Here is a 22,041-nt window from a genome sequence, read left to right on the forward strand (position 1 = left end):
TGACTTTATATTGTTAATATACGCGACAGGGTTTAAAATGTTAAATATTTCGGTTGGTGGTGTGCCTCGAGATTTTTCCAATGGAAAAAGTGTGCCTTCGCTCAAAAAAGGTTGAAAAACACTGCTCTAAAAGACTTGTTGTTGACAAACTCTTCAAGAGATCACCTCAATTTTTAAACTGACTTGGGCACCTGATCAGCCTCTCCACCACTGGTTTCAAATGGTTTGGCTCAGGTCTGTCAAATTTTGTGGTGGGAATTATGCTTTTGTCTATTAAATTAATCAATCTCTGGCCCCTTCCTAGTTAATTTTCAACTGTATCTTTGATAATAAATCCTGGATGGTAGAAAGATTTCTGCAGCGAGACTGAGAATGAAGTTTATCAATCCTGGAGCCAAAGGAAACTTGGAAATGTACATGTATTATCAGCTTCACACCTTAACAAGTCAGGAACACATTTTTGACTCCAAGCCCAGTTTTATAGAAACAAATTTACAAGTTGTCAAAACAAGTCCTTAACATCTAAAGATTACAGCCTGATGAATATGGTCTGTTAATTTCTCTCAGGTTAAAACTGAGTTGTCGATGCTCTTATTTCCAGTTGTATTGACTTGGGCAATGTCCTACTTTGTGGTTTCACCCCCAAAAATTGTTATACCTTCAATTATGTAACCAGGAATTCAGCTGCATTCTTTTTTAATTCTAAGATCCTTTTTGCATATATTAGTAAAAGTATAAATTAAATAATTTCAAATGGTGATCAAGACAAATCACCCTCCATAAAAAAACAGACACTAGGTTTTAAATTATTCTTTATTGGAAAAAGCGATTTCTTGGTTCACACATGGGAGCAACACAAAACAATATTCATATTACAATCTCAGATTTTTAAAATGACATTAACAAAAGTTTCTCGCTTATAAAGAAAGTGGGATCTGCTAAAAATAAGTTGTTAAAACAAGTTTTTTTGCCCTTTCTAAAACAACATCGACGCGAGACTGATGAGTGTCGATGCTCAATTTCAGCTGCGTAACAGAGGTGGAAAGTAGTTAGATTACATTTCCTCTATCGCCTTGAAACACATGCATGCACGAGCTTTAGATAAAAGGCAACATTATACAGCAACATTGTTTAATGTATACTGTATGTGAAAAAACTTTATAAAAAGTGAAGCTTGTTGATTATTTAAAAATCCTGCAGAAATATCTGTTGCGCGTGTCTGCAGCTGTAGGGAATTGGCCATTCTTCACAGAAAACAAGCGATAGTGTGACGTTAGCATCAACACAATAAGCCTTTTGACCTTTCTGCACATAATTAATAACCACTTAAGTATTTCATACCATAAATTTAAATTGATCTCCATCCATATTAAAAAGAAACTAAAAGACCTTAGGAGAAGGAAAAGAGTCTTGTTTTAAAAATGTCCTGATACAGCTTTTATTTTTGGCTGTTGTGTGTATAACTGAAAATATTAGCTCCTTGTTAACTTATTGAAACAGATTTACTTGAGAGGAGCCACATTCAGCCAACTGCACTGGTTGGATGTGGTCATATCAAAAAAATTATCAAAACAATTACTTTCAAATAATGTCTGTAAATCTTTTGGTTTGGTGCATAAACAACAGTCACCATCATGGCGCACATAAAAAGTCCATAATTGTCAAGTACTGATGACACTAATATTGCTGAATTCACCAATGTAAACGTCGTCTACTCCGCTGAAGCCAAATTCGTCTCCTGAACAGGAACTCCAACAGTCTCTACAGGCACCACCGAGATGGAGGACGTCTTGTTTCCCAGGTCCTGAGGGGATTTAAGAACAAATATGTCAGAAAAAATATTAACATTCACACGCACACCAACTGTAGATAGGTCATGTTTCCGCTGTGACCACATATTTATTAGAAAAGCATTTAAAGCAAATGTTCCAAAGCTTTTAGCCCGAAGTTGTTCAACAAAAAAAACCAAAAAACTGACTCCAACTGAAATGTTTCACATAGTTAAGCTTTAAACCATTTAACTAATGCTTATATTGAGTTCACTCTGCATAATCTAAAAAGGCTTTTCATTTTCAATAATAGAATAGAATAGAATAGAATAGAATAGAACTTTTTGGAATTGCTGTGTGATGACACCAGAGAACAGGGAGAGAAAAAAAGCATTACATGAAGAACATGGAGACTGCAAACATAAAGCCCCTCAGACCCAAACCAGGAAGATCTGTGTTGTTAAATACGATCACAAACCTCTTCCTCTCTAAGTGACCCCGAGGCTTCAATTGTATCCAGGAACTTTAGAATTAAAAAATATCAATCTTACAGCTCATCAATCTATCTGCCGGATCCGAGCAGTAAAATAATGAATGTGTTTAAGTGCTAAAGCCTTACCTTGCCCAATTATAGTCGAGATGTGTAACAGGAGTGAGTAAAGTAGTTTGAAGAAGTATAAAAGAAGCTTACCTGAACATCAACAGGCAGTTTCTTTGCTGGCTGTGATCTGCCCCCTGCGCCGTCTCTTCTCTGTACAGCTTTAGAAAGTTTCTCATTTTCTTTGAATGTTAGTTCCTTTGACATGGATGACTCTGACTCATCAGGTTGAGTTTGTGTCCGAGTTGCATTTTCAGCAACGTTTCCAACTGTGGGTCCTTCAACTACCTCTGAAGCCTCCTGCTGGTTTTCAGTATCTGACGCACTGTGGAGATTCTGCTCCACCTCTGGATTCTCCTCACGATGAACAGCGTCCATCTCATCCTCACTGAGCTGAGGGTCAGCGGGTCGTAGCGTCTTCACAGGAACGTTGGGCGGCTCCTTGTTTGGCCTCCTCTGATGCACTTGGTTCCTGTGTGATCTGGCATTGGCAGCTCCGTACCCTGGGGCAGGCTGTGGCGGAGGTTCTCCTGCTATAGGAGGTACGTCTCCTATTGCAAACTGGTTTTGGTCCTCGATCCTCGGAGGACGAGGCCGTGGCTGATCCAGCTCTGGAGGAGGAGGATCCCTTCGAGGACGGCGCAGCGGTGCCATGATGCCATACTGGAAGGCCGACTGCACACTTCCATACATGCACACCTGTGGGGAAAGACCAAAAAACTCACACCAGTACAGAGAACCGCTGCCCCCCAGTTTAAAAAAAAAAAAAAAAAAGATAATTGTGATGGTCAGTTGAGGTCTTTACCACAATGGACAAAATGATGGTGATAAGGACGGGAATCTGCAGGGTGATGGGCAGATCTTTGAGGAGCGCTCGCAGAAACTCACTGATGCCCTGGCCAAAGTGCTTCATCGGCTCAGTGATGAAGGTTGTTATGGTAACGGACATCGCCTAAAAACAGAAGCATGTTCAGACACTTGGTATAAAGCTTGGAGAAAATAAAGTCACCACAAAAATCTTAACTCTTGTGTCCATTGATGTCCCTTTTTTTCCACATTACAGGTTTCTTAGCTCTGTTGAATGATGATTTTACATTTCAATACACGTTTCAATTAATCAAATTAACTGGGTGGCACAGAGATGAAGTGGTTAGGATTTCAATTTTTTACCAGAGCTAGAATTTTCCGAGTGCAATTTTGAACTTGGGGGGGGTTTGTGAGTAAAGTCTACATGTTCTCTCTGTGCATGCCTGGGTTTTCTCCAGATACTCCAATTTCCTCCTCCTCCAAAAACAAAACATTCAAGGTTAATTTGTGCCTCTATACTGCCACTATATGTTATAGGGAATGTGTGTGTTGCTGTCTGTCTCTGCCCTGTGATGGATTGATGACCTGTCAGATAAAGATGGATGGCCGGCCCGCAAACCTTGTAATCCATCAAGTGAATCCACTACATTAGTCTGAGCATCAGTTTTCAGTGCAGCACGGAGACTTACCTTGGTTGGGGGAACCAGCAGAATTGGGTTGATATAAAGGACTTCATAATACATTTTGCAAGGGTCATCCTGAAGAGTTAAGGTGCTTCTGAACAACTCTGAATGGGAACAGAAACAAATTATCAGCAGCAGCAAAATTAAGAGGTTAAATAGTTGGTGAAGCATCCTACAGGCAATTAAACGCAAAATGGGAGTAACATTTGATCAACATGGAATATTTGTTGTACCTTTCACTGACTGTCAGGATGAAAAGTAGGTAGGAGCAGACAACAGCAATTTTCATAATGATTTGTAAAAACTAAACTGAAGAAAGCACAAATTTGTCAAAAAATAAGCCCACATGCCTTTTAATCACAAATCAAGTCACAATGTTTGCCACCGCCACACAGACTGTGATCACTAAACATTCATTCTTACAGATATTCATGATAGATGTCTTGTGAACTGCTACACCTCAAAGCACCATATTAAATGGCAACTAATAAAAAAACAACAAACCTCCACCATGGCTCCAGCAGGACCACTTTATTACACAGAGGGCCATTTCTCTGCAGATTGTTCACCTTATTGGTGTGCAGTTAAAAATTGCATCCATATATTTTTTTTTTCATTTGTGGATACCGTTCTCTTGCTCTTACCTTTCAAACTGTCACTCCAGTCAATTTTCTTCACTCCGGTGCATTTGTCATTGAAACTGTCCATCTTCACAATTTTGCTTTGGTGCTCAGCAAAGGCAATCTAGAAATGTAAAGATTGAAATTCAAATACATTAACATAAAAACAACCATAGTCTTGTGTACTAATTTAATGACAGCTTAACTAAAGATGTTGTCACCATCTGTTACTACAGACCAGGTGGCCCAGTTGGTGCACACTAAAGTTCAAGCCTCTATAGTTTGTTTCGTCTGTGGCCACACTTCATTTTTCGGTTCTGTGCTAAAGGCCACGCCATCTGGCAAAGCGTTACGTTTCCATAACTCTTGGCAAGAGTTATGGAAATGTAAATATTAATATTTAGTACATTTTAGTTCATATTTATTTTTTCCTTGTCAACTGGCGCTGCTCTGAGACCACCTCTTCACAACGGTCTAAGAACCACTAGAGTACGAGTGTTTACGTTCATAGCTGTGTAAAAACACCATAAAAGGTGGTCGAAGCGAAAGAGATTGTTCTCACCTTGTACAGATAGAACCAGTTCCAGATGATACTGATGAAGAAGCACACCGCGAACAGTCGACTGAACTGCACGAACCACGAGACTGTGGACCACATCTGAGTGCACATGATGGCCACTATAATCAGCACACACAGTCCCATCTGCATCAAAGGAAAAACATACAGTTAAACAGGTAAAAGACTAATGCAAATTAGCCTGTGGAATGACATACAAACACTGAGTTCGTTTCCCCTGAGAGAACACAACAAACGTATATTATGGACTTGATATAAGGAATTATCCGTACTTTTAGAACGGTGTCGAGCTCCACACCAAAGGTGTCCTCAAAACGCCACTTCCAGGCGATGTAGTCATGTAGCTTCAGGTCAACCAGGATTTGGCTGATGGCATGGTCCAGAGCTCCTGTTCTCCAGCGGTCCTCGCCCTCCAGAAGAGTCTCAATCTCCGTTATGGCTTGTTTGGAGAGTTTGATTTTGGCGTCATACAAAACATCAGTGGACTCACTGGGCTGCAGAGACAAACGGACAGCACACACACATTTTTCTTCATAATGACATTTACTCTATTCACTACACTATTGGTGAACTACAACAACTATGGCCCAATTATTTCTAATGAACTTGGGTTTCATTTTCAGTCAGAGAGTTCCATAATTCAAACAAAATAATAGGATGACCACACACCACACCGACTCTTTCTACTTCTTTAAGTAGTCTGCTGAGGAATCTCTTGAATACTGGATTGCAGCTCGACTGCTGAGAGAAATGCGAGATGGTCTTCTTTTGGTCTTCAACCTGTAATGAAAACAAAGAACAATATCTGTGACACCTGAACGATTGAATTCATTCTCTTTTCCAAAAAGAACATCAAATCTTTCTGAAAGAAATTCAGCAGTGCAGAGTAGCCTCGTGTTTAAGGACACATTAACTTCTCATGTGTCCTCATTCAAGGTCCCACATTAAACGTGAGCAGACATTTGTGTCATCATTTTGGGGTACTCAAAGTTCTGATGAGCTCAATATGACCACAGTTGTATTTCCATGTCAACCATTATTACCACGTTGAAAGCACACACATTTCTCACATAACTGTAAAATGTTTTAATTTCAACATGTCACGCGTGTAAAAAGATTAAAGTTGAAACGCTAATTTCAAATGCTAAAAAATGCTGCACAAAATTTCTTCATTCAGTTATTTTTGGGTTAGAGGTATAGTTTCCAATCCCAACAGAGAATAATAAAAAAAAAAAAAACTTTCTTAACTCTCTAATTCCTTACGAAAATGCCCAGATGAAACAATAAAACCAATTTCAAAATAACATATAGTTTATTTTATGAATGGTAAACATATTTGTTTGAAAAAAGGTTTTTGTGTGTGCTGTTGGATGAACACTCTTTCAGGTACTTCACAACAATGAACATGAGACTTGAAATTCCACTTACAGTAACAGGACAACTATAATTATAGGATTATAACAAACTTTTCATAAAGTACTTCCACCCAGTTTGCATTTGAAAAGAAAAATCCTAAATATTGGGCGGGGAGCTCATTAATGTTGATTAGTGGTAAAACTGAAATATGATTAAACTTTGTTGTCTGCAGTGAACAACTCAGTCAAAATGCAATGTTTATTTACACTGCGTGCATTCCCATGTCGTTGAAACTGTTGTTCCATATCCAGGCTGCAAGGATATCATCCAGTCCTCTCAGGCTACATTTAGTATACCAGATAGTAATGCATGAGGTAAATATGAAGGGGTTTCATATTTTCCAATGTCCAAGTACCATATGTGTAAACTTTCAAAAGATTTAGTGAAGATTAAGTATTTATAACATCTGATTGCGAGAACCAGTGCTCTCACCCTTAAAAATAATAAGACTTGGTTTCACCTCACCATAAAAACAAGTAATTTCAACACTTCCGATCAAACTGGTAAAAATCTAACTGAGCTGTAAGTAGCAGTGAACTGAAATGAGTTGTATGTCGATGTTTTTTATTTGATTGATCTATTTGGTCCAGTTTGTCAACAGCACCATGTTGCTCACCAGTCTCTGGAGCTCCGCCACTTGTCTGCTGCAGGACAGCAGCTCTTTGTGCTCCGGGTCATCCGTGTACTCTCTTCTTTTGGTGCCAACATTGTCATAGTTTGCTGGCTGTGACAAAAAAAACACACAATCGAACACGTGCACTGGGTCACTACAACTTGTTTACAGCCCAACCACAGATTGTAAACAATGACACTCGCCTGGGGGGGCTTCCTCATGGTTTTTGTACTGGCGTCGTAGTTGACCATGTCATAGGGGTCCAGCCACTCGTCGGCCCCGTGCTGACCCAGGACAGGCAGCAAGAGGCTAAAAGTCAGGAGGATGAGCAGCATCCTGGACCCGAAGATGTCAGACGTTTTCGAGAAACGAGCGAATCCACACTGAAGTGCAGCGAAAGTGAATGTCCGGGAGGAACCCCACGATTCGCTTTCTGGTTCCGGTGCGAAACTAACGAAATCATCTACACTCACATATTCCGGCACATATAAGATACGACCACACATTTTAGTAGTTGTTTTGAACTAAACAAAGTCACTAATTCTACTTCCGTAAACCACCACTCACGCAAGAAAACCCGATTCACCACACGTTTCCTAATTGTTCATTACGCCAGTAAGGCCCGCCCTCCTCCAACTGTGATTGGTTTACTTATCAGAATTTTAACCAATCAAAAGGCAAAACAATGAATTGGCCAATCATGAACCGTGTACTGTGAACTTGCGTTTTACATGGCCTGATGGCGGAAATGTATTTCCGTTTAAAATGTACTTTTACAGTTCGTATAATTTCTTAATTTCAAAACCTATTTAAAATATTAAATAAAATGACCCATCTAGAAAATTTTAGACGTCTAAGAGCTGATTGCTTCTGTCTGAAAAGTTTCATTTACATTATATTTTAACAATTAATATTTAGTAAGTTTTTCTGGTGTAATAAATGAATTTGCAAACAAAAGTAGCAATGACGCAATACAAAGAAGCATAAATACTAGAAACATATAGCAGTGAGAAAGAAAAGTGGTCATATTGTGTATTATATGGTAGAGGTTCATGCTCTTGGCTCAAGAGGTCACGGGTTCAAATAGTTCTCACTGCGTCATCAGAAAGGCTGACGGTTACAAACTGTGTCTCAATGCAAGTACAATAATTTTACCAGTGCAGAGTATTTGAAGTCTCTCACCTGAAATACCAGGTATCCCATTGGTGATGCGGATTCAATCAATTAACTAATACAATCTCATTCCACTGATACAGACCCGCCTTAGTTGTTAAACAAATCACAAAACATGAATTAGTTTCCCAGGCATTTATTAAAAAGAAAAGATATTTGTTATTTACATGATGAAACAAAGACCTTAGTTGAATTTCATTTATAGATTGAATGTAAATTATCTCTTTTTGCAAAACTACAGGGGAATTTCCTGTCTTCAGAAACATAACCAAACATCAACATCATGAAAACCCTCTGAAAAAAAGACACTCGGCACAATTTTGCTAAATTTCAGCCAAAGTGGCTGAAAACAGGGAGATTATGTCAACGACCAAAGTCATCTTTGTCCCGAGAAAATGAGCTCAAACTGAATCATCTCAGTTCATCAAGAGCCATAAAAGCCTCGTCTGCAACACAAGGCGAGGAAGGTCAATATTTAGACAGTAAGGCAGGATTGTGAAAAGGTTTTTCAAATTTATTTTCCTTTTCGCCCTTTGCCACCTTTCATTCCTCCTTTGCCACCCTTCATTCCTCCTTTGCCACCCTTAGATTGTCTTCCTTTTCCCTTGCCGCCTTTATTAGCACGTTGCTCTTTCTTCTGCATCCCTCGCAGGTCCTTCTTCATGCGGCCGTCCACGACTTTGAAGACGCCCTTGACCCCAGCAGGCCGCCTTACCTTCTTACCGCCTCCCTTTTTGGTCACAACATAAGTGACTTCTCTTTTTTCTTTACCCAAGCCAGCTTTCTTGTAAATGCTGTAGTGAATAGAAAAAGAACAACCAAAATATTTAGTCTCTTGAGCCCGATTCATCTTTTATGTGCAGCCTGAATTCTAAACAACATACCTCTTGAGCTGGGCCATCTTCTCCCTCTCAGAAATGTCCACTGTGTTGACAACCGCCTCTGCTTTCTTCTTGGCTTGCTCCATCTTCTTAAGCATCTAAAGAGATACATGGTGTGTCCAACCATTAGTTTGATAGCAGGACATCAGTGGCCCCATGCTGTGGTACAGAACACCATACCCACCCACCCACCCACCCACCCACACACACACACACACACACACACACACACACACACACACACACACACACACACACACACACACACACACACACACACACACACACACACACACACACACACACACACACACACACACACACACACACACACACACACACACACACACACACACACACTTTACCCTTCTCTTCTTTCTGGCCTTGGCCTCAGCAACGCGTTTGATGGGCCGAGCATCGATCTCCCTCCATTTTTGTTTGTATTCCTCCACCATCTCTTTAGTGACAGGCACTGGCTTCTTTCGGTTTTTACGTTCATCGTTAAGGAACCATTCAGGCACCTCCCACGGCTCATCAGAGCTAGCAAACCTGCAGGCGGGCAAAGTCAGCCATCTGTGTAAGTACGCACTTCCACTTTGTCCTTCACATGCAACCAACACTGTTGTTGATATGATGTTTAAGGAGATTACAATAAGCCCAGTGGCGCAAAGGAGCAGGCAGCATTAGTCTTTGTGCCACCCATCACAGGGTCATACACATACCTGTGAAAGGAACTGTCCACCAGGTCTCGTGCTCTTTTCTTGGAGGTTGCAATCATTGTTCCCAACGCCAAGCCTTCTGCATCCAGAATCCTTGCTTTTTTACCTGAAGTGTATCCAGTGAAACACCACATAAGGCTGCAGCACTACCAAGCTCTCAAATTCAACGCATGAATAAAATTCAGCCGGTTGAAATGTTTCTGACATTTAAGCTTTGATGCCAATAAGATCGCGGCACAACGACTGGACGCTCAAAGTAAGTTTGCATGCAATATGCATTTTTCTCATACTAACTTGTGCTTTCGACTGGAACAACCTGGAAGTCGTCATTATCAGCCTCCCCTGATACCAAACCGGCTCCTTTGGACGTCTTCATTCTGGTAATTTCTCTGGAAAAAAGGAACACATCGATTTATGACCCTTTCATGTTCATTTAAGGCACCGATTTGAACAATGATTTCAATTAAAAAGCAAATAGACTGATAACTGTACAATATGCATGACAAAGAACATTTCTTTCAGTGGTAGATGATTGAATAAGGCGAAACTTTGATATAATTTCATTTGAATAGTAATATATAATTAAATATAATGAAACTGTTGAGGGTTTACTTTTCATCGTCGCTGCTGTCATCAGAGTCGCCGTCACTCTCTTCTGCAGCTTTCTGGGACGGTCCCGCCTTTTCTTCCTCTAATGGGACAACTGCTTTTTCCTGCTCCTTCTCTGCCGTCTCCTCCTCAGCTTTTCTCTTTTTGCCTTTTCATAGAAGCCACCGAAAGTGTTATTATTTTCACAATTTCCCATTGCAGGATTTCAAACAAGGCTCGTTTATAAAGTAAAGCAGTTCCTTCTGCTGACTTTTAAGTTCAAAAACATTATTTTGAAAAGTAGACTTTGTATGAACATTTGAGAGTGAAAGGGAAAGGAGCAATCACCTGACTTTTTGCTCTGAAGCAACTCAGTCTGTTTCAGCTCATTCTCTGCATCTCCTTCCAAGTCAATCTCAGAAAAGATGCCCTGCAGGGTGACAGAATGGCAGGCGTCACCATATTAGGAGGTACAAACCACAAAGAAGAAGAGAGGATGTCGAGATGGAAGCAGGATAGACGATATGAAGACCAGCACTCAAACACTCAGACAAACCTTGCTGAACCACAGATTGGTCTCTCGCTCCTTCTTCTCATCTTTTCCCTCAAGTTCCACCAGCAAGCCACTGTCCTGCCCTTCATCATCCTCCTCTGCCTCAGCAAACTTGACTCTGGAAACAAGTTGTAATAAATAAGCAACATGACACTTTCCTGGGTTTTTAAAAAATTTTTTTACATTGTTTCAAAGCAATAGACTTTCTTCATGCTGAAAAGTTTTGAATCTCCAAAAGAAACTTGTCTGGTTGAAGTTTACACTGTTGGGAATTAGGCAGTAGATGATTTTATATCAAACAAGCACGTGGAACCATTCGGAAAGACCCTTGTGAATCATGTTTACATTTTTACGTTCATGAGAGAAACTTAAAATTTCCATCATCTCCAGATTAAAAAAAAAAAAAAAAAAAAAAGACATAATATGTGAGGATAGATCACATTTTGTGTCAATACTGAAGACATGGTTGTTATTTTATAACCAAATGATCATTCTATGTTTCTTTATATATTCATATTCAAAGAAAAACATGGAGACATAAGTCTGTTTGCACAGCTGACAACTCAAGGGTCACAGATCTTCACTCCAGTCACACCAACATCACAGATAAAGGTCTTTTTGGGCTGAATCACTTACTTTTTCTTTGGTACTTTTTTGCTCAGTTCTTTTTCTCTCTGCTGCACCTCGCCCATGTCGTCCTCGTCTAAATCGGAGGCCAGGGACATTTTATCTGCTTCATCATCCTCTTCATCCGAAATATGAAGGTCATCCTCTTCGTCTACCAGAGTGTCCGCTATCTTCATGTCTCCTTTGGATAAATCGGTCAATACCTGATGGGCCGAGGAAAAAGAAACATCTTACTTGCATACCGTGAATCTCTCTGTTAATTAGAACAATTAAGGCCAACAATAGTTACGGAGTTTGGGTTTCCCCTTTCACCGTATCAGTGAAGTCCGTCGTGCCCTCACCGTTTGTTTCTTGACGGTGTACAGTGAGAATAAAGCTACATCATCAGTGTTTGCGATTGAGACCCCAGGCAGGTCCATCTTCAGCTCTACTCTCTCTCTCTGCTTCCTCTGCTCTTTAAGAAGTTTCTTCTTCTTCCTGGACAAACATGACAGAGACGGTCTTTAAATGACGGTTTCAAATGGCTCTATTGCCAGGAAATGTAAAGACTCTGCCAAATACAATACACATTGAACCGACTGTAAAAATTCAAGCAAAACAGTTAGTGAAATACACTGTTGTCAAAGAACAAGTAGCCAAAAGCCATACAAAGTAGAAACTGAAGTAGCAAAGTAAAATGTGTTTGTTGTACCGTTTGAGCTCGGCCATCTCGGTAGCTTTCAGTTCAGCCAGTTTTTTCTCCACTTCCTCCTCTTCTTCCTTCTCCTCATCTTCAGAATTCCTTTCCCTCCTTTTCTTATCCGATTCGTCCTCTGAATCACCTGCTTCTTCATCAGAAGATAAGCTTAAAAAAAAAAAAAAAAAAGAGTGGGGGTGGATGGGTGTGGAGGGGTTACTCTATGATATGATTTTAGTTTTGGGACTGTCGTAAGAAAGGAATTTACTTGATTTCATGGTCAAGTTGTTTGGCTTCCTCTTTCAATTTCTTAGACAGGTATCTCCTCAGCTTGGTCCTCCAGTTTAGCAGAAGCCTAAAAAAATGAGGAAACGTACATACATAAAGACTCTAAATAGTATAATTTCTAAGAAAATGAAAGACTGCAAATTGTAAAACTGAAAACTTTTCAAAATCTTGTGCATTCCGTGAGTAATATAAATCTTTTTTGAAAAAACTCTGGGTTTTTTTGTAGCTAAACATGTCAAGTGATAGATGGATTACCGCAGCTCCTTGCGTCCCAGGACTTTGATGTCACGACAACACTCCTTTATTTCATCACTGGTACCCGGGTGAGACTCCAGGTCCGAATTATCGAAGGTAATCTAAACGCCAGGGACAGAGCAAGAAACACCACTGGAATTTTCTCTTCCCTTACTCAGTCACATCTATCCAATGGAATGTCCGACACACTACTGTGGACTGTAATGTCCAGACATCAGGCCGACGACATCTTGAATATCAGACAACTTCCATTTAAAAACAGTAAATCACAAAGTTGCAGAGAAATCTCACCGCGCTGGCTTTTGCAAGGAAATCGACAGGGTTTTCGGCCTTTAGAAAAGTCGTCACTGTAAAACTGTGGTAAAGCGTCAGATCGCCGTCTGTGTAGCCCTCCGCCTGGAACACAAGAAGAATCGTTTGGCCAAAAATCTAAAAAAGCAACTAAGACAAATCGTGACTGGTCACCTCGATGCAAACACAGTAACATGTTCATGAGAGACGTATCACATCAGTAATACAAAACGTGCCTTTGGCTTCTTGACAGGAATCAGCTCCTTCACAGTTTTGGCCTGCACATCCACTTCTTTGAATGCATATTTTGGATCAAAGAATTTACTGTCAATTTTGTCCGGGGCAACAAATCCTGAAAGGAAAAAAAGAAAAAAAAAATATTTAGAAGTGGACATAAAAATATATGAAATGTATTTAAAAGTAAGCTTCATAGGAATTTATGCGGTTTGAAATGCTTCAGTATTTATTAGTGTGTCGCTGGAGCTAAAACTGTACTGTTATTTTACTATACTTGCAGTACACTTGTTCTACAATGATGCCTAGCAACACTATACTACACGACACAAATTCAACATTGTAGTTGCTCGATAGTTTGTCCACCATTGCCTAGTAAGTACCAACAAAAAACTATTTTCATTTCAAGTTTGGCAAAAAATCACCAATAAACAATAAATGAAGGGGTAAGTGTAGATTAATGTGAGTGCATATTAATTCCACAACAAGTGTGGGTGATAGGGGACATCTTGAACTTTTTATGCAAAGTAAGCTCATATAAATCACAGTATTTCTTTTACATCAACTATAAACAATTGTGATAAAGGAGCCATCAGCAATTGTAACAGTTCACTTTTGTCACTGACCCTGACAGATGACAAAAATCTCAGCAGACTCATTCCTGGAGGCCTGTGGCTTGGTCGCTTGCACCTTCTTGAAGAACTGCTGGAAGATCCAGAGCAGTGGCTGGTAGTCTTTAGAGCGGAAAACTTTGGTGACAAAAGTTCCACCTTTGTTCAGAAACTCACAGGCTAACTTCAGAGCCATGAGGGTCAGATGAGCTGCAGAAAAGAGAAATGTACACATTAGTTTTGAACAGTGTTAATGCACATTAAAAAAATTAACAGGCACTAAACAAAATGCCATGAAATACTTAGGGGGGGGAAAAGGAATTGCCCGTTTTCAAGAAGAAAGAAGAAATTCGTTTTCAGAGAATTTATCCGATGACGCAGTCTTACTTTTTTAAGTAATAATCAAGTAACATTTGGAAACCATCTATACCAAGTATGTAAAAAAAACAAGCTTGTGTATTAGAGAGTGTTAACTGAAGGCCGAAGAGAAAATCCAGTAAATAAAACAGTGTCAAATTTCCTGCAAATTCTTCTTCACCTTGTGAGAAAGCATCATGTTGCCAGTTTGCTCCCACATTCGGTGCTCCATCATTTAGCACGACATCCACTTTCCAGGTTTGAAGTTCTTTCTTGAGAGCCTGCGGATGGACGGATAATATTCAGCTGAACATCACTACACACTTGTGAACTTCGCTTAAATGCTGTACTCTTGCGCCGTGCTTTGCATATCAGCAGGCTTGATATCCTACATTTGTGAAAAGCAACTTCCTCACCTGTCTGCATTTGTCAGTAGTGATGTCTTCCTGCAGCGCCACCACATTGGGGATGGGTTTAATGGGGACAAGATCAACACCTGAGAAAAATAATAATGATTTTAACAATATGTTTACACTTGGTATGAGTACCTTTATTTTAAGATATGTTGACGTGTGTATGACAGTAGACTCACCAATGATAAGACTAGACACAGGCATGAACTTGGATGCCACCTGCAGCCTAGAAAATAAACAATCCATCACTCCATTTGAACCGTAGAAGTGCAACATATATATGTATATCAAGCTTAATCCCAAAATAAAGAGTTTAGCTTCATTCATGGTGATCTTGAATAAGCTAACATTTTAAACACATTTCTGATTAGTCCTAGATGAATAATGCATTACTTTTGAGTGTTGTCTGGTTCACTTCTGGTAAAATAGTTCAACCTGCCACAGACATCCCATTAAAAAGGCTTATTTTTCCTTGTCTGGCTGATACACAAACGGTTGTATATTTGTAAGGACAGTCTGCAGCACAGGTGTCAGTCATGTAACTTCAAAAGCCATATGGCCCAGTATGACCTTGATTGTGCTTAAGTACAGTTATTAATTACAGTCTTGTGTTACTCTAACTACTTTTATCAAAACAGTGCAACTAACAAATCTATAATCAAGAAGGGACCTCCAGGCGGGCCGGTTTTGAACTGTATGGTGTATTTTTGACTTCCCCAGCCTTTTCCATACCAATCTTTTGTTTTCTGAAGTCAAAACTAAAGTAACTGATATCAGGATTATAGCAGGTAACAACCACATTTCAGCTAATATTTATATAGGAAAAAGTAAAGACTCATCATTAATATTCTAGACACCACTCAGAAATATGACGAAATTAATGTATTGTTGCTACAAATAATAAAATGCTGAATGACAATCCAGATTCCGCACTTTCTGGTTTTTAAAATTGTTTTAACAGTAATACCAAAACATTACGCAGTAGTTGTTGATCTGATGTCTGATTTGGTGTGAGCGTGAACAGGCTGCTTACCATCCGCCGGGAGCAGCGCACAGGTCGACCAGAGCTCTGGCCTTCTGCAAAAACTGGAACTTACGATTGAGCTGAATGAGTTTGAAAGAGGATCGAGAGCGATAGCCTGAAAGATACCGAACAAGAAAACAGTGTGAGACTGGTGACACAAGACAATCTCCTCTGAAATGTGCCGGTGTTCAACGAAGGCGAGCTAAACTGAGCGGCCACAGCTCGGCGATCGTTACCCGTTTCTTTGGCCAGGTGGTAGAATTTATCCTTCCTGGTTTTTCCTGTTTTGAGTTTCTTCCCCATGATTGGCGCTCTGGTTTTATATTACACTGAAACGCGGATTTAAACCACTTTATAGTGGGAAACCTAAAGCCCGAAGACGTTCACCAAAACAACACGTGCAGCCTTTTTTCTTCTTCTACTGCTCCTGCTGATGCTTCCTCTTCTTCTTCGATTTAATGGCGCTTGCCTAGAGTAGAGTTTGACTTACTGCCCCCTGCTGGACTGGAGGGTATGGCGCAGTGGTGATTTTCAGGATCTGACTGGTGGAAAGAATACTAAATTATTCTCCTCATGTACGGTTACTTCGATCAATAGATAAAAGCAGATACAATGTACTCAGAGTAAAAATTACTTAGTTTCTTTTTTGACAGGGGAAGAATGATGTCTCCAAAGGAGTGCAAGGAATACAATGTGGTATAAATCTCGAAGTAGTTGTTCTTAATGAAAGGAGCAACTTTACCAATTGAATTGCAATGGCGGTGAAACTATAATTAAAATGGTCACAGGTGTTGTGACATACCTACTTACCTACCACCTATACAAACTGAAAATAAATAAATACATGCAGTCGAAAACATAACCTTGAACAACTTTGTTGGTCACCCAACTTTCATTGTCGAAGGTCTAAAAACCTAAAAACCTCCTCTATTAATCATTGTGCAGGATTCCTACAAAAAATTTACCTGCGCTCAAAAGCTGAGAATGACGTGTCAAAAAATATTTAAATTGATTACACCCCACATTCTACCATGAGTGGCAAATGCAAAGTACCTCAGGAAGATTTTTGCATCTCGATAAGCCTGCTGTTCGCTGGCATTTTACGCTAAATCCATACCACATACATGCGCTATGGGAATGTCCAGGAGCTTTTGGTTTGTGGGAGACAGTTATTAGAACTCTGACAGAACTAACAGGGGTACAGTTACCAATGGACCCAGCTGTACGTCTTCTAAATGACGACTCTCTCATTGCTGTTAAGGACAAGAAGCACAAAATGTAGCTGGCCATGCCAAACCGTGGCAAAGAAGGTTGTTGTCCAGTCCTGGAAATCCCCAAATGACATGACTCACTGTCTTCGGCGTTGTATACAGAGTTATAAGAACAAACGACACCGTCTTTTTAAAACCTATTCATTAATTACTTGTTTTATTAATTGACTGATCACAGCCGCATGAATGTTGGGGGGGGGGAACACTCCTCAGTGAAGAATACAGCTGTCAGAAAGGCCTGTTTCTGGATCGTGTGTTGATCAGTCCCAGGACAGAGAAGGCGCTGGCTGCTGCCGTCACCAAACTGATGGCCCCAATGGCCCTGGTAGCCTGTGGACACAAGGACGGAAACAGGCGTGGACTGAAGGTCACCATAGAAGAACAGCGGCGGTCAGAGAAACAGAATTCATGTGGTCAAATCTGCACAAATAATCCAACTAGTCAAACCTTATGCATGCAGATTGTTGTATTTGACTGTATTTACAATATCTGTGTCTTGATTTGATAAACTAAAATGGATTGAAGCCCCTCAAGCAAGAGATACTTAATAAGATTTTATCACACAACATTGAAAAAAAAAAAACATAATCAAAACTCAAGCCAAAAGTGCATGTGATATGAAGACAAGTAAAAATAACATTTTTGATTTATTTTGGAATGTTGTATTTGTCTTACTGTACGCAATATGTGTTCATAAAAACTTTACATTTGTGTTTCTGTTGTAAAGTGTAAAGTTATGACAGTAAAGTCTTCAGTTATTGTGACATGACAATTTAAAGGCTGCCATTGTGCAGCTAATGGCATCAGAAAAATGAAGCAAAGCAAACATAGAGACCTGCTCGGACACCCCCTCCCCATAGCGCAAGAGGGTAACGAAATGCTCGCAGTTGCTCCCCAGCAGGTCGTAGGACACCTCCTGGCCAATGAGGACTTGTGCTCGCTGGATGATTTCACAGACGGGCAGGGGCGTGTGGTTGTGGTCGTACTTGTTGTTGACGCGGTAGGAGTCGCTTCCCACCACCTCCTTCAGCAGCTGCATGCGCACCACTGCTTTCCTGCTGAAAACAGACTTGACGCTGGACATGGCAGCCGCCGGGCTCTCATCTGGGGAGAAAAGAGGAGAGCTTCAGCCGTCCGTGTTTCTTTTAATAGGAATGGACAAGAGGACGAGATGAGGTCCAGTCCAAGGATCAGGAAATTCACCTTTTTGTAGTTATAGATTCACAAGAACACAACAAATGCGAAGTTAAAACAAACAAACAAACAACAAAAAACCTACACACATTTTGGACCTTGATCACAGACAAAAGCCAAAAATGTTTATATTGTTCAAATGAAGCATTAAACAAAAACACAAAAGTGTGTGTTTGAGCATTTCAAGACTACTGATCGCTGGTTTTCTAATCCGATATCCGGGGGGCTGCCATGGCCACGCCCTTTGACTTCTGTGGTGGAATTTTGATGCTATTTTCATCGAGAAGGATTGTTGTGTATACAGGCCCAGTTTTAGAATAGTATACCATGTCAGTGTACAGTGTTGTTGTATGACAATACAGAATCCTTGAATACCTGAATATCACAATAAGCTAAAATAAAAAAACAAATAAACAAAACAAAACAAAAATTGGGTGAAACTCTATTCATTTGAGTGCAGAAACATACCTTGCAAAACAAACTTTTTTAATATCATTCCTTTTTAAGATCAACTCATGTTTGATCTGGAACTGATGCCGGAAAAGTCATTATTATACAGCTATGATATAGTATTTGGCTTGAATCCTGGATCTTAAATAGTAACCATATAGCAAAGCCTGCATTTTAAAGCTGGCTAAGAAGAAATCCAAGTGTTTTCTATGCTGTTAAGAAAACAACCCAACTGCATTACACACACACACATACACACACACACACACACACACACACACACACACACACACACACACACACACACACACACACACACACACACACACACACACACACACCCCTCCTGAACAATTTCCCAGTGTGCATTGTAGAGTAACTTTGCTAATGAACCAAAGAAAACCACAGCATTAAAATTCTCAGTTACAAACCCAAACGAACAGTTAGCACTGCATCCTGACTCAGAAAGTCTTTATGCATCTCCACCTGTACTATGTTGACTCAAGTTTAAGAAGTTTTTCAATGTTGAAAAAAAAAATGTCTACATTTTTACTTGGTAAACAGCAATATTATAGCTTATTTTAGTTCTGTGTCTCAGTTTGACTCCCAAGTCCTGCATATCAGGTTGAAAATGATGCTGTCAAGATTTTCCCTGTGACAGTTTGGCCCAAAGCCTGTTATTAATATTTCATGAGGATACCCATGACTGAGATAAGTGGGGTTTATTTTCTGAAAGACTTAATATATGACCTTCGATAAAGAAGTTAAATCTGCAGGTCCAACCATGAACCTTAATCTGTATTTGAATGGGGGAAGAAGAATCATCATTTACATCTTGCCTTGATTATAATGATGAAATACATTTAAATTAAATAAAACATTTCAAAAACAGAGTTACAAAGTGCTTTACATGACATATACTGCACATAGCCTATTTCACTATTATATGGTATTACATGGTCTAACAAAGATGACACCTCTTGTGCTAAAGTCAGTTAAATGAAACATTTGATTGACGGCAGTTACTCACCAACAGGAGTCAAATTGATGATGTAACCATCTCCCAGGTAAAGGGCCCAGTGCTGATAAGCAGGTCTGAAGATCTCAATGAGGTCACCAGGCTGAGGGTCACCCGAGGGGTCAGGAAGGTCAGGGTCATTAGAGGCCATCTACACAGACAGTTGTGTATTCCGTTTCAAAAAGAGGTTGGGATTTTGTTTCTGATACATTAGCCAAAAGACATTTGATTAATGGCTGCAATTGCTTGGAGGATGCTTAATTTACTCTTCAAAAATTAAATTATTTCAAAATGTTGCCGGATTTATGCAAGATTTAAAAAAGTAATAATGTTAATCAAAGTCAGCCACTTTTGCAGTATTAAAAAAAACAAACATTTCAATTTAAGATAGCCTTTTATAAAGCAGTTTACTACTGCCTGTTTTTTGTCGCACTCCTTTATTCCTGCCTCATTTGAACAAATGATAATTAAAGTCTTACAAACAGCACTTCAGTAACTTACAGTAGAGTTTTGTTGTTGTTTATCCATCCCACATCATGCTTCCACAAATTCTAAACAGAAAAAAGAAAGGATGTTTTTATGAAAGAATTTAAACCACTGACAATTCGAGGACCAGTTTAATAAAATAATAAATGTATTACTTTATCCACAATATGAATTAAACAAAAAAAAAAACAGTTAAATTCCCAGAGAAAGAGATTGCTAGATGGAATGCTACAAATGTAAAGGTCATCCACACATACACAATACACACAGGCTCACACAGACAATACACACACGAGCTCTTGTGTCACCTCTGCGGCCACAATAGCATCGACACAAAAGGGAAGCTGACAGAAAAATAGTTTGAGCTCAGGTTAATTCACATGGAGGGGGAAAAAAATATTCGTCAAGTCGGATCACTTTCAATATTTCTAATCCCACAAAATGTCTTATCATAATGTGAATCATGTGATTATATGTTTTAAAATTTCATTCAAATTGAATGAAATTTATATATCCCTGGGAGAGCAATTAGTATACCCATGTCATTATTAATGTATGATGCCAAGGCCACAGTGAAAATAAGGGGCCATTTATTATTTACTAAACCAAAACTCCATCAGTGTTGATGAGCTGCCACTAACATGGAAACAGTATTAAGTTGAATTGTGGAATGGTTCATGATATACTCATTTGTGCCATAAACAGATTAGTCAAAACAAAGGTACTTTAATGAATAACCACAGAAATACTTACTCGAACACCAGCAGTTTTTTCTTCCTCACCATTTTAATTCTCCATCATAAATCCGCACAAAACCATAAGAAATCCAGTGAGAAAAGAAACACAGAAGGAGCGCGATCCCAAGTTTCTGTGAAGACAAGCAGATGTTGAATCTCAAAGCCAAATGAGGGGCTGCAGGTCGTGTTGGAGGTATTTCACTGTTTGCCACAGTTGCCCAGGTCACACACACACTGGGAGATAGAGAGAGAGAGAGAGAGAGAGAGAGAGAGAGAGAGAGAGAGAGAGAGAGAGAGAGAGAGAGAGAGAGAGAGAAGTGAGAGAGAGAGAGACTACCTTTCCACTTTGTCCCATTCACAACCAGCTGCTCTGAATGACAATCTTTGTGTCTTTGTAAAAACAACACGGATATGTTTCAAGTTCATATAATATTTGTGGTTCCAACAATGTTTTAGCCGCACATGTTGGTAACATCTGCGATACAATCTAGTATCAATTAATTTGCCTGCTCATATATTTGTCCCCTCTTTAAAAAAAAAAAAATCACATAATATTCCTGTTGATTATGTATGAGTACAAATTGTGAATAAATACTTTCTTTTTTTCCAGTAATGTCTGTACTGTTTGTAGTCTGTTACTTTCACCCTTGCCAAGTATCCAGTAAGTGTTTACACATGTCAAAAACCCACAGGTGTCAGTTTGACAGTTGTTCCAGAAAGAAAATCAGGGTATCTTTGGTTTGTAAGGTTAATTCTATAGTGAATATAATTATCCAGGGATGCTGCCTTTTTAGGTTTCATGTACAAAATCAATCCTTCGCCACTTCTTCTTAGCTTTGGTTAATCTCCCTTTGAAAATATTCAAAGATGTTGTAAATGTTCTGAAAACCACATGTTCACGCATACTTACACATATCTACTACATTGCAATTTGTTTGTTTGTTTGTTTTTATTTTGTTTGTTTGTTTTAATTGAATGAGTCAATATTATCAGTTTTAATTTCCAGGTGTGTGTTTCTGGTGCCGTGCCCTGATTGGCTGCAGCCTGCATCCCCTTTGCCTCGCATGAATCCGCCCCCTGTCCTGATGGTGCAGGAACATGTATCAAGCTGA

The 22,041-nt window shown here is 39.5% G+C and overlaps 3 protein-coding genes across 3 annotated transcripts; all 3 read right to left on the reverse strand.

Moving 5' to 3' along the window:
* Positions 1–831: 831 nt before the first annotated feature.
* Positions 832–7,440, reverse strand: clcc1 (chloride channel CLIC-like 1). Its single transcript, XM_080506403.1, has 10 exons — positions 7,287–7,440; positions 7,087–7,194; positions 5,724–5,834; positions 5,327–5,548; positions 5,040–5,180; positions 4,502–4,601; positions 3,864–3,961; positions 3,173–3,319; positions 2,461–3,066; positions 832–1,804 (listed from the first exon to the last, which is right to left on the reverse strand). The coding sequence occupies exons 1-10, from the start codon at positions 7,416–7,418 to the stop codon at positions 1,712–1,714; spliced, it is 1,758 nt and encodes a 585-aa protein (XP_080362529.1). The 5' UTR covers positions 7,419–7,440; the 3' UTR covers positions 832–1,711.
* A 951-nt stretch (positions 7,441–8,391) lies between these two features.
* On the reverse strand, positions 8,392–16,176 carry ftsj3 (FtsJ RNA 2'-O-methyltransferase 3). The gene is made up of 21 exons (XM_080506791.1): positions 16,010–16,176; positions 15,783–15,888; positions 14,929–14,975; positions 14,753–14,832; positions 14,518–14,617; positions 13,995–14,189; positions 13,371–13,486; positions 13,135–13,239; positions 12,844–12,944; positions 12,569–12,655; positions 12,316–12,468; positions 11,966–12,101; positions 11,634–11,827; positions 11,001–11,115; positions 10,793–10,874; positions 10,469–10,613; positions 10,151–10,245; positions 9,860–9,962; positions 9,503–9,686; positions 9,141–9,235; positions 8,392–9,050 (listed from the first exon to the last, which is right to left on the reverse strand). The coding sequence occupies exons 1-21, from the start codon at positions 16,074–16,076 to the stop codon at positions 8,771–8,773; spliced, it is 2,586 nt and encodes an 861-aa protein (XP_080362917.1). The 5' UTR covers positions 16,077–16,176; the 3' UTR covers positions 8,392–8,770.
* A 1,096-nt stretch (positions 16,177–17,272) lies between these two features.
* On the reverse strand, positions 17,273–20,234 carry plaat1 (phospholipase A and acyltransferase 1; the record flags this gene model as incomplete). The annotated part of the gene is made up of 4 exons (XM_080506089.1): positions 17,273–17,374; positions 17,880–18,148; positions 19,719–19,857; positions 20,208–20,234. 4 exons carry the CDS (start codon positions 20,232–20,234, stop codon positions 17,273–17,275), a joined length of 537 nt encoding a protein of 178 aa, XP_080362215.1.
* Between the last annotated feature and the right edge of the window lie 1,807 nt (positions 20,235–22,041).

Source organism: Blennius ocellaris (genome assembly GCF_963422515.1).
Source record: "Blennius ocellaris genome assembly, chromosome: 12".
In the NCBI taxonomy this organism is placed as follows: Eukaryota; Metazoa; Chordata; class Actinopteri; order Blenniiformes; family Blenniidae; genus Blennius; species Blennius ocellaris.

What these genes read in the sequence shown, in the direction of transcription:
- ftsj3 (XM_080506791.1), bottom strand. Translation starts at nt 16,076, where the DNA reads ATGGGGAAGAAACTCAAAACAGGAAAAACCAGGAAGGATAAATTCTAC. An exon ending in GAGATGGCCGAGCTCAAACG is followed by an intron (nt 12,102 to 12,315) that starts GTACAACAAACA and finishes ATGTTTGTCCAG; the next exon opens with GAAGAAGAAGAAACTTCTTA. An exon ending in CCAATCTGTGGTTCAGCAAG is followed by an intron (nt 10,875 to 11,000) that starts GTTTGTCTGAGT and finishes GTCACCCTGCAG; the next exon opens with GGCATCTTTTCTGAGATTGA.
- clcc1 (XM_080506403.1), bottom strand. Translation starts at nt 7,418, where the DNA reads ATGCTGCTCATCCTCCTGACTTTTAGCCTCTTGCTGCCTGTCCTGGGT. An exon ending in AGCTCGACACCGTTCTAAAA is followed by an intron (nt 5,181 to 5,326) that starts GTACGGATAATT and finishes CCTTTGATGCAG; the next exon opens with ATGGGACTGTGTGTGCTGAT. An exon ending in CTGGAGTGACAGTTTGAAAG is followed by an intron (nt 3,962 to 4,501) that starts GTAAGAGCAAGA and finishes GTTCCCATTCAG; the next exon opens with AGTTGTTCAGAAGCACCTTA.